Genomic DNA, 12,918 nt, shown 5'->3' with positions numbered 1-12,918 from the left:
GTCAACATTCATCAATCTCTGCACAACAGAGTGATTCCTCACTGAGTTAGCCACAACCTTGGGCTTTGTACAAGGCAGATAATAGAGTCTCCACAACGAGTCTTTCCCTATCAAGATTATCCACAACCTTGGGCTTTGTACAAGGCAGATAAACATCATTTCCTGTGTGAAAAGATTCATAACCTTTGAGTCTTTTCCTCACTGAGTCTGCCATAACCTTGGGCTTCGTACAAGGTAGAAAACAATGTCTCCCTAGCTAGAGTCATCCACAATTCAGGGTTTTGTACAGATCACCAAATAAATATTTCAGTCAAATAAAACAAACACTCTCCAGCTAGAGTTAGCCATAATTCTGGGCTTCATACAGAACACAAATTTCTTCAGCCAAAGTCAATCCCAGGGTCAATCAAAAATATTTTAAGCCTCAAGCTCGGGCCTCATACAAGCCATTCAAATTCAAATCTTTCATACTGTAGATAGACATGATTTATCTCTACTAAGAGATCTTTCTCCTATTTCACCACATTCAAAAATACAAACATTTTCATTTCAATTTCAAAACATTCTCCCATTTAGGATTTTGAAAGGCATGCTCTGAGGAACACACACCTAGACTTGTTTCCTTTCATTAAACTGGTTGAGAATCGTTCTTTCATTCAAGAGACTCCGACTGGCATACTTGCACACACACAAGTAAGGTCCTTCTCTTATGATACGAACCCCGCTTTTTTGTCACTTCAAATGTTTGTGGTGGAATAGTAAAAATACCTCTCTGTAAAGATGACTTCATGTCTCTTTCCTGTAAACAGAGATTTAATTCAAACTTCAACCTTGAGTTCAAACAAGGCACCCAAAATCAATTCATTTCCCTAATTAGTTCCTCGAACTATAAAAAGCTCTGACTTCCATTAGAGATATGTAGGCATGAGATTCACAAGGAATCTCAGAGAGCTAATCAAAAACCAAAAACAATCAGTTCATCTGTCTTTCAATTCAATTCTCTCTCCTAACACAAAGGAGAAACTTTTCCAATCAAACAAGCAAACACAAACACTCAGGCACAGAGAAGGTTCTCGTAGAATACTACAGATATGTAGGGTGCTTAAAACCTTCCCTATGTATAATCGACCTCCCAGACTCCAGAACATCTGATTAGGTGAAATCCCCACATATAGAAAACTCTTAGGGTTTATTTGAGATCCTTTTCCCCTTCCTCCTCGTAGGATAATTAAAAAGTTCGTGTGCTATCGTAGGAAGAACTGAAATAAAATTCATCCCACAAGGGCGCCTCTCTCCTTCCAAATTTCGCGTGAAGGGTACGGCGTGCCGCCCTCCCAAGTAAAACGGGGAGGTAAAAAAAACGACACCACAGTGGTACCACAACATCATTAGTCTCCGGAACCTGAGTTTCTCCCGCCGTTTCACCTTCCTCAGAATCATTGGATGCTGAATCTTCTTCCTCACTACTCTCAACCTCCAAAGAGTCTTCATGCAGATTATTGATTTCCATAAGCCTCTTAGGGCCATGTGCCACCTCAAGCAATTTTACTTTGAATACATTATCATTGATATCAACCATGATGGAAGCATTCAACACCATTGAATATTCTAGCAACATCCATATTCTTATGTTCCATTTTGTCATCATCAAGAGATACTAATATTCCCCATGAGCTAGTGATAAAGTAAAAAAACTCAAAAGACCAAGCATGGAATGGTACACCATAGGAATTTATCCGTGTTAACCTTTCATTATCCACCACATCCGATGACCATGGTTTGATTTTCGAAAACCAACGAGCTATACGTTCCTTTTCTTCTTCACTCAATGTTTTTACCGCCCCATCAATCTCCTCCTCTATCAAACATAAATTTGCACCAAACGGAGTGATCTTAATTCCAAAGAAGTATTCGATATTGAATTCTTCTTGAATGTTATAAGTGGATCCTGCTTTCTCAACCTCCCCTACATAAGCTTTCTTAAATCTTTCCAACTTACTCTCTTCAACAGTGAGGTGCATGCAAATGAGCAAATTTTGGTTTTTGTTCACCCCCTCCTAACCTGTTATTCCCATTAGAGATCCTTACCTTCCTCCATATTTTTTCCTTATGCACTGTGGCCCTATTGTCTCCACCCTTCACCTTCAGTCCTCTAACAACCTGGGAAAAAGATTTGGTTGCCTCCCCCATTTGTATTTGTATTTGTTTTCCTCCTGCACCCATTTGTATTTGTTTTCCTCATGCATTCTCCATATATTGATGTCGTTTCAGACTGCCCATGCTTCTATTTGAAACTCCAATGCTTCGAAGTCTTTCATTCTTTTGCCATGGACGTTGGAACCTTGGTATGTTTGCATGTATTTTTTTTAGTTGATGAAGATATTATCCAGTTGAACTGCGAAGAACTTTTCATCGCACACCTTGCAAAATCTTATGAATCCGTAACGCCTACCTGTTCTGTCTCTTTTTGGTGGTATTACTAACTCGTCTACCAGTCCATATTCTTTAAACACATTAAACATTTCTCTCGCTCCATATTCCTCTAAGAACTCTGTGAAGAAGAAACTTGATATTTTTGCCTCTTCTTGGATCCTCTTCCATTTCTTTGCATCCCATTGACCACTAGCAACCCTTTCATTCTTTGATTTTATCTTCTTTCTCTCCACCAGCTTCCATCCTTCATCACCATTGTTGTCGTAGGCTCCAGCGTTTTCTCTCACCCTCTCTTTCTCTCTCATTGTTGTTAAAAAGTGCTTATGATATTTTATAATTAATTAATTTAGTTTTACTACAAATGCAGGTAAACGGACACGAGGACGAGTATTGATGTACCCGTAGGGTATGGGTGCGGTTATGAACATTAGTGCCTACGCGGGTATGGGTTCGGATACGGGAATTTTTTCAAACCATAAGTATGAGGACGAGTACTATAATAAAGGCAAAATACTCTTTTTAGTCCCGTAAGTTAACCTCGAGGTTCATTTTGGTCCCTTAACTTCAAAAAGTTTCAAATTGGTCCCTTATCTCTTCAAAAGGTGTCCTTTTAGTCCTTTTTGTCATATTAGCGAGGGAAAAACTCAAAAATCGGTCGCTAAATCTGTCGCTAATATGCCAAAAAGGACTAAAATGACACCTTTTGAAGAGTTAAGGGACCAATGTGAAACTTTTTGAAGTTAAGGGACCAAAATGAACCCCGAGGTTAACATACGGGACCAAAAAGGGTATTTTGCCTATAATAAATGAACGTATCGGAAAACTATTTTATTTTCAATTTTATCAAGTATAACAAATGAACATAATATAATACTATTTTATTTTTATTATTATGCAATAATATTCTTATATAAATATAATATTGATATAATGAATATTTTTTATATTATGAAATTGTATTTATATTCCAAATGAAATTTATACAATTGCAGTTTGTTTAGATGTAGTTAAACTATAATAAAAATATATTTATCTTCAAAAGTGAAAAGAAATTTCATTTCATTTGCCTAAGCCTTCATGTATCGAACTGGTCCTGATTGCTATATTAGTATACTTGTATTGTATAGGACAAGAGGTGGTATACAAGGAAGGGACATATTATTTCGTACACATTGTTTTAATTAAAAAAGCCAAGTTACCAAGTCAATCAAATACTATATTGTGGTAAATATGGGATGAACAAGAGTAGTAGATGTTTATTTATTAGCAATGTCAACAAGCATATATTTCATACAGAAGAGTTTCAGATTAAAATATGAGCACATCCAATCTCGATAATCTGAAAGCTGCATCTAACTTAGGTGATATAGATCTTCTTTACACAGTAATTCAGGATGATCCATCCATTTTGGATAATATTGATTCAATACAATTTGTCGAAACTCCCTTGCATATCGCGGCATCTAGGGGTCATATCCAGTTTTCCATTGAAGTAATGAACTTGAAACCTTCGTTTGCTTGGAAGCTAAATCCACAAGGATTCAGCCCTATTCACCTTGCTATGCAAAACGGCGAAAAAAGGATGGTGTCTCGGCTTGTTGACATGAATAAAGATCTTGTTAGAGTTAAAGGAAGAGAAGGGTTTACTCCTCTTCATTTTGCAAGTCAAATAGGAGAGGTTGCAATTTTAACTGAATTCCTCTCTGCTTGTCCGGAATCCATTGAAGATGTGACTGTGAGAGGTGAGACTGCACTTCATGTTGCGGTGAAAAGCAACAACTATGAGGCTTTTCATCTACTTGTTACGTTTCTTAGGACGAGTATGGAGAGAGGGGCTAGGAAGTTAGAATATAAAATACTGAATCGGAAGGATGAGGTTGACAATACTATTTTGCACATTTTAGTGCAGAGGAATTTCGAGCCCCAGGTAGCTTTTTATCTTTAAAGGATGTCTTTCTGGTGATACTTTTTTCTCTCTCTCAATTTTCTATTTTAAAAAATGAATTTATAGTTTTTTCTAGGATTGTTAAAAAAAATCGCTGAACTGAACTGAATTGCCGAACCGAACTGAATTGGAGTTAAATAATTTGAAATATTATTAATGGTTAGTGAACTGAACTCATATTTTATTAATGGTTCTAGAATTGAATCGATAAACAATTAACCACTTTAAATTTGATTCCGAAACGAACCGTTAAAACTTTAATTTAAAAATTCTAACTTCAAACACTTAACCCCAAATAGCTTCTTTTGAACCGTAGAAACTTTGAAGAACAATTAGTCTGCACTATAATGCTCCAATTAGTACTGTCAGTTAAGATTCATGAAAATATCACACATTGCAACTAAGAGAGTTACACAACGAAACATGTTAGAAAACCTGCTGATTCTCCAATCCTATAATTGAAATCTCTTTTTCGTCTGATTTCCTATAAAAACTCTTTTGGCCGGTAAGAGAAGCTTAGGTTCATTTTTTGACTGCATAATATTGTTCATGCAACACTAAGTATCAATATATACCGTAGTTGTTTAAATTTAATTAATCTTCATAGTTGTTTAGGTCGAAATAATTTCCTCTACTTTCGGTTACATATAAAGATAATATGAATAAAGGAAATGTTCATTATTGAATGTAAATAGTTTGTACAAAATGACTTATACAAGCTTATTCACAAGTGTTTATTTTTATAAGCACTTGTGCTATAAGCTGTTTATCCAAACAGCCTTAAATATTGGAAAAGTTGATTAATTTGTGATATTTTTAATGAGTTTTAGCATTTTAAATTAATTTGGATTTTGATTATGAACGTAGATTAAAAACATTTTAAGTTAAAAATTATGAACAATAGTATATTAAAAAAGTTTATAAAAAAATGCTAAAAATAAATTTAAATAAATTTTTTATTAAATAAAATTCAAAACTAAGTATAACGGTTCGGTTCGGAAAAATTGTCTTCTAATAGTTTAAATGAATACAGTAATTTTTAAATGATATGTTTTGGTAAAAATTTCTTTTCTTTTACTGATGTACTCGTACTTTTGTTTAAAAACATTTATCTCATACGGAGGATATTCGTACTCTTATGAGTACCATACACATAATAGATTTTTGTCAATACGTAAAATAATTTACAATAATTGTGAGGTTTTATTCTTTTCCAATAAAAAATACTTTTTATGTTATAAATTTATAAGTATTTATGATATTTTTTTAATTACAAATCAAGTAGTTTGTGTATTTGTACACAAGATTTTTTTTATGGACAATAGGAATGATCTCTAACAAAAACTGTTTTGTTCATTAATTACAAGGTAAAAGATGCCCTTGGATTGTTGTTAAAGACTAAGATAAATATTCAGGCAAAGAACATGGACACCAAAACTGCATTCGACATGTCAGCCAATGTAGACATTAGGAGTATTTTGTTGTGTGCTGGAGCGAAACCCGGCTTACCAGTTTCCAACATTCCCACACATGGTCATAAACCAAGATCAAAGACCGCGATTATTGATAACGGGTTAATTTGGATACGTAGCATTAGAAGAGATATATCAGAGGATCAACGTAACACTTGGTTAATAGTTGTAACTCTTGTTGCAACTGCAACCTATCAATCCGCACTGAGTCCTCCTGGTGGAGTTTATCAGGCTAATGCTACGGACAATACTGTCAACACTTTCTCCAATTCTACTAATGCTGGAAAATCAGTATTGTCAAGAAATGGTTTCATTGTGTTTTCATTAGCGAATATGGTATCCTTTTTTGCGTCAATTATAGCAATATTCATTCTGACACCAAGTGGGCTAGTCGGCGCTCTGGTGTTTGTTCCAGTGGGCTGGTTTGTTGTTTGTTATCTGTTTTCTATGGGGAAGATATCACCTACATGTACCAACTCTATTATTGTTAACATTGCTATGTTTTCGATTGGATTTCTTGCGTTTTGTTCTGCTATTATAGTGTACTTTCGACTTCAACAGGAACGCAATGCAAAGAAGAAGAGTAGATCATAGTTATGATAAACCTCTGGTTTGTAATATGAGAAACACCAATAAGTTTTGGTTTTGTCAGTTGGACAAAGATCGTACAATTGTTAGTGAAATTGATAAATCATACCACTGCCAGCCGAGTTTATAGACAACACAATTTCTTCCTCGATTTGAAGTAGTTAATTAATATTTCAATTGTATTTTGAATTTTATTGAATGTATTATGGCTACCAATTCAACATAATGATATTGCATTTCTCAATGATAAAAAGCAGTTACTTGACAGTGTATTATATAGCAGTACATTGTTCATTCCATAGTCACCAACTCTATTTGCATTGTTACTTGTTAATCAAGAAACTTGACCAACTAACTTTTTATTGCTTTCATAACAAAATTTTATCTTTATACCATTACTAGAAATACTCTGTTTTCCTGCGAATTTCAGCAAAAAAAAATTTTAATTTGCTTTTCCTTGCTGTTTCTTATCCCTAGTTAAAACCTTCATGGGTAATTAAAAATTCGCAGATAAAATCGCAGGAAACAAAATTCGCAGGTAAAACCGTAGGAAATAAATTTCGCAAGTAAATCTGCAGGAAACAAAATCCGCAGGTGATTCCGCAGCTTGAGGTGTCAATTTAAAGGGCTAGGGCCTAATAATTAAGGCCCTAAAAATATAAAGGGCCTAAATTTTTAAATGTAAACGAGCCCCAAAATGAATGGGGCCTAAAAATAGAGGCCCTTAAATTTGAAGTAAGGCCTCAAGGCCCAATCTTTTTCACCAAAAATTAACTTTTTAATTTTTCATTAATAAAGTATTTTTTTATTTTGAATAAATAAATTATTTTTTATTTTTTTTAAAACCGATTTTTTTTATTTTCAAAAAATTTAAATTTTCTATATTTTCGAAAAAAACGTTTTTTTTACCGGAAAATCGACTTGTATTTTCGTAAAAAAATCGGGATTTTTCCGAAAAAGTTAACTTTTGTATTTTTGTCAAAAAATTGATTTTTTCCAGAAAAAGTCGATTTTTTATATTTCCACAAAAAATCGGGTTTTTCGGAAAAATCGATTTTTTAAATTTTTAGAAAAAAATGTTTTTTTGTCGGAAAATCGACTTCTTGTATTTTCGACAAAAATCGATTTTTTCCGAAAAAGTCGACTTTTTATATTTTTGACAAAAAATCGATTTTTTTCCGAAAAAGTCGACTTTTTATATTTTCGATAAAAATTTAGTTTTTTTCAAAAAAAGGCAACTTTTTATATTTTCGTAAAAAAATCGGGATTTTTCCGAAAAAGTCAACTTTTGTATTTTTGTCAAAAAAGTCGATTTTTTATATTTTCAAAAAAATCAGTTTTTTCGGAAAAATGGATTTTTTAAATTTTCGAAAAAACTGTTTTTTTGTCGGAAAATCGACTTCTTGTATTTTCGACAAAAATCAATTTTTTCCGAAAAAGTCGACTTTTTTTTATATTTTTGACAAAAAATCGGTTTTTTTTTCGAAAAAGTCGACTTTTTATATTTTTGATAAAAATTCAGTTTTTTTTCAAAAAAAACCAACTTTTTATATTTTCGATTAAAAAATTGTTTTTTTCCAGAAAAGTCGAGTTTTTACAGTTTCGAAAAAAAGTGATTTTTTCCGAAAAAAGTCAACTTTTTTCTTTTTTGAAAAAAATCGATTTTTCGAAAAAAACATCTTTTTGTATTTTCGAAAAAAATCGATTTTTTTTCCGGAAAAAGTTGACTTTTTTATTTTTGAAAATAAAACGGTTATTTTTTTCGAAAAAGTCAATTTTTATGTTTTCGACAAAAAATCCATTTTTTTCTCAAAAATATCTATTTCAAACTATTTAGTTTCAAACAAATTATAATTTGGGGCCCTTACTTATGCCCCGTAAAAAATAAAAATATAAGGGGGCTTTGAAATATAGGGCCAAAAAATTATTTATATTGTAAAAGGCCTAAAAAAGAAGGACCTTATAGGGGCCTATTTGTTAGGGCTTTACAATTTTGGGCTTTTTTGACCCCTCTATCCGCAGCTAATAAATTTTGAATTTAAAAAAAACTAATTAAATTTAATTAATAATTTGAAATTAATTTATCCTATCCTAATTAAGATCTAAATAAATAATTTAATCTAATTTAAAAGTTAATAACAAGCATGAATTAACCCAAATTAATAATTACAAGAAAGAGAAAAAAATGAATAGAAACATACAAAAACTTTTGTATTGTCAATCCAAAATAATTCATACCAACTTTTGCTATATTATTTTTTAATTATTGCAGTTCTAAATTCACAAGATTGTTAACTAAATTAGGAAACATATATGTAAGCTTGTTCATTCTGAGATCAAGCCCATGTAGCTTCACATTTTGTAGCTTCACACAATTTTCTAATTAGTCACATTATATGGCATGTAATAATTAACTACTGCATCTGCAAATGTGAGTATTATACAATATATACATGTAAGAAGCTAGTACTCTTACCATTACAACCACAAGCATATAACAACCATGGAGTCTCCAACATTTGCAACAAGCATAAGATCACTAAATAAATGGTGATAGATGCAGTAGATCCTGCATTTCTGTGACAATTTTTCTTATTTTAGATATTTTGAATCAATATAATTATATGCATTAGTGTGTGGTAGAAAAAATGGTATATAGATTAAGTAATATACATTTAGTCAACACCTGTGAAACCCCGACACACCATTCAGAAGGTGTGTCGCCGCGTCGGACACGGATACTCGTACGACACGTATTTGACACGTTTTTGATCCAACGAAAAAAATAATTTAATTGCAACAGACATGGATACGACGTCGACACCTTGTTTCAAATAAAGGACACACCCAACTAAAAAAAAAAATTTTAAAATAAAAAAAAGAGACCCAACTCAATAATTATCAAATTTTTATTTAGAAAAATAATAAGGTTTTTTTACCTTTCATATTTCAATTCTTCACAATTAGGATTCCTTATTTTTTTTCTTATTCCACAATTTGGAGGCTGGTTTTATCAATATGGAGTAACTATGATATGATTTATATTGTTTTGTTTTGGTGTATTTATTTTTTTTTATTGAAAGTTCTAAGTTGAAATATATATAAATTTTGCTTCTCGTTTTAAACTCTATATAAATTGTGCTCATACATTGCATTATAATATTAATATATAATATATATATATATATATATATATATATATATATATATATATATATATATATATATATATATATATATATATATATATATATATATATATATATATATATATAGCCGTGTCCGTGTCCTACATTTTCTATATTAGCGGGGCCCCCGTGTCTGTATCCGTGTCGTGTCCGATGTTCGTGTCCGAATCCGAGCTGCATAGGTCAACACTAGAACATATATACGATTGTCCTGCTTCAAAACAAGGGATAATTCATCATAAAAAGCATGGACTGCATCCACAAAACAACAACATTCTATGAGTAAAAATGATACAAAAGTTTACGCCGAACCAGCTTCTTCAATACCTTAAAGATGCCGACAAAAAAATGTGAAGGGACGTGAACAACATTAAATTGAGATAATACATGGTCAACCATACCTCTATTGCTCATTTTCCTCGACGCTGAGCTTTGGTACTATAAAGCTATCGAAGTATAACTCTTGTGTTATACAAAGGGCTGTAGAGGATAAAACAAAGAAATACAGGGTTGTAGAGGATAAAACAAATAAATACAAATACAGTGTTCAAAACTAATCATATAACCTGAAGCAAACAACGAAATATCTTACCTACCACTATCCTTCACCTCCCCCTTCAAAAACCACCTCATCTGCCTATAACAAAACTTAAGTTTTAACCAATGAGAAAAACCAGCGTTAAGAAACTAATCCAGTCATTTAACATTTTAAAGTTATTTAGATTTCATACCACCAAATCATCTCTGTCCTTCTTTGCTTCAACAAGAGGCTTGTATAATATATTCGTATTTTGTCAGTTCCGCAACATGCATTTTTCTTGATCCTTTGTCCTGCAATAAGAAGGAAAAATAACTTGCCTAAGATCTATAATGTAGGCTGTTAAAATTAATTACGACCTCCAATTATGCACCAACGGTTCGCGAGAAATCCATTGTTGTTAATCACGTGAGAGTGTGATGCCACATTATGCAAAGTATCAAAGAGGGATAGAATGGATTTTGCTAAAAGTTGTGTATGGTATATATTATAGACCTCCGGCACCGCCTGTCAATTTCAAAGAGAATTAATGTTATTTTAGAATCTAATGATAAAAAAAATATTACAATATATATCAATTGATGACAGTACTAAGATTAAATTCAACCAAACAACACATAAGATTGTTGTAAATTTAATTATATTTCAAAAGTTTTAAAAAAGTTTACTTTTAATTTTTAAGTGACAAATATTTTTTAAAGAAAATTATTATTGTTATTTAATTTATTTATGATTTATAATAATATTTAATTTGGTTAATGATTATTTTATTATAATAATGACTTGACTTAGTCAAAGTAATTCAATATATTTTTCTCTCTTTTTTATATAAACGCCTATTCTTCTTTTAGAAAAAAAGATGGAAAACAAATAACTTTAATTGCAGTTTTTTTTTTCTTCTGGTCACATCTTCGAGCTATTTACAAGATGATTTCTTGTTGTTCTCTTGCCTTAGAATCTCATTGAGAATATGAGAAGAACCTGTTGAATCTTGGGGGATTTGCGCTTATGAGGCGGATAAATCCTTAAGGACAGTGTATTTACACGCCTTATGTTTATGTAATGGCTTATTATTTTGCAGGTTCAATAGTTCTTATTTCGAGAAGAGATGATCGAATTATAGTGGTGGTCAAATTTCTACAACAATCTTAAGGATTTATTCTATCGCCAAAAACTTGAAAGCATTTAACATCAAAGATTTTTTTGGTTGATGTCCCACCATTTCAGGTTTTGTCCTTTCTAACTCTTATATTAGTTATTTATTTTTAAATATTTTGCTGTTAATTGAAGTCTATGATTGTAATTTTAAAAGTTTTGTTGTAGTTGATAACTAGTATTGCAAACGATAAGAATATTAATTTTTCATGTTTTATATTGTTTAATGAAAAATAAAACTCATGTATGGTTCACTAAATCATTGATGATATTCACTTACTAAGAGGTTGAGAATATTTAAAGGTGATGATTATTAACATATAAAATGATATTGTGAGAAGTCTCTTTAATTTTTAGGCATGAAAAGACCTTAAAAATAAAATACTAATTAGAAATTCTTACTATATATTATATGGTGATAATGACATTTTTCTTTTGTTTTCGTTTGGATTATTTTTCCTTAACGTTATTTTTTCAACTTATAAAATACGTTAACATTGATATTCAATCATAATTATTACATAATAATCATACCAATTTAATTGATATCATTAGTATTGATATATTATTAATATCAATTTTGTTAACAAAATATTTCTCTACATATTATGGTATAAAAAATGGGTGTATTTAATTGTCGTAGTACATTTAATTGTGTAAGTTAGTGTTAATTGTTTTTTCCATTATAATGTGACAATTGATATACGTTTTCTTATCTTTTATGGCTTTTATTGGATTTAAGTTTTGTTATAATAGAAGTAACTTTTTTTTTTTTTATAATAATGATTAGTGGTCAATATTAATCGGCATTTATATGATTTGATGAGATTATTTATACTAGATAGAACCATGAAATATTTGAGATATCATAAATTATTACATATGATATTTATCATTATTTTAGCATAATATGATTTCATGATGCTTAATAAAGTTTATTATACGAGAATAAATATATTTATATGAATTTAATTGTTCACTTTTTATTGAATTAGTGTGTAATTTATTTTTTATTTTTTTTGAGTTAATGTGTAATGAAGGAGTATATTTGTGGTTTGACGAGTTAAAAATAAAAGTTGACTAGTTATCGTTTCTACTGTGAGTGAAAAAAGAAATTTATATATTGAAAGGTTAGTGTTTTATTATTGGGTTAATAGTAATTCACCCCCCTGTAATGTTAGCGAATTTTGTTTTTGCCCCCTCCCTACCCTTTGGCAACGGTTTTTTCAAAAAAACCGTTGCCAAAACCTGCCTTTGGCAACGGTAGGGGGGTAAACCAAAACTCGCTCATATTACAGGGGGTAAACTATTATTAACCCTTTATTATTTAATGAGGAATGTGAAAATATTTTATGGTGTCATAAAATATATAAAAAGAGAATGTGAATTACAATATTATTTTGAGTTGATGAATCACTATATTAAATTACAATGATAATAAAATATTATTCTAATAAAAATAAATATATAAATTTATTTATTTATTTTTTAATCTGATGAAAAGTTGTCGCTCGAAAGCAGACCTGTAAAATAAATATTTAAATAATGAATTTATATTTATTATTATTGACAGTGATGTCGCTTAATGATCATATAAGC

At 30.9% G+C, this 12,918-nt stretch overlaps 1 protein-coding gene across 1 annotated transcript; it reads left to right on the top strand.

The window, feature by feature from the left end:
* The first annotated feature begins 3,746 nt into the window (after positions 1–3,746).
* LOC131617161 (ankyrin repeat-containing protein BDA1-like) lies at positions 3,747–6,587 on the top strand. The gene is made up of 2 exons (XM_058888515.1): positions 3,747–4,360; positions 5,746–6,587. Exons 1-2 carry the CDS (start codon positions 3,749–3,751, stop codon positions 6,442–6,444), a joined length of 1,311 nt encoding a protein of 436 aa, XP_058744498.1. The 5' UTR covers positions 3,747–3,748; the 3' UTR covers positions 6,445–6,587.
* The last annotated feature ends 6,331 nt before the right edge of the window (positions 6,588–12,918 follow it).

Source organism: Vicia villosa, linkage group LG7 (assembly GCF_029867415.1).
Source record: "Vicia villosa cultivar HV-30 ecotype Madison, WI linkage group LG7, Vvil1.0, whole genome shotgun sequence".
NCBI classification, from domain to species: Eukaryota; Viridiplantae; Streptophyta; class Magnoliopsida; order Fabales; family Fabaceae; genus Vicia; species Vicia villosa.
This window is presented reverse-complemented; position numbering and strand designations above follow the sequence as displayed.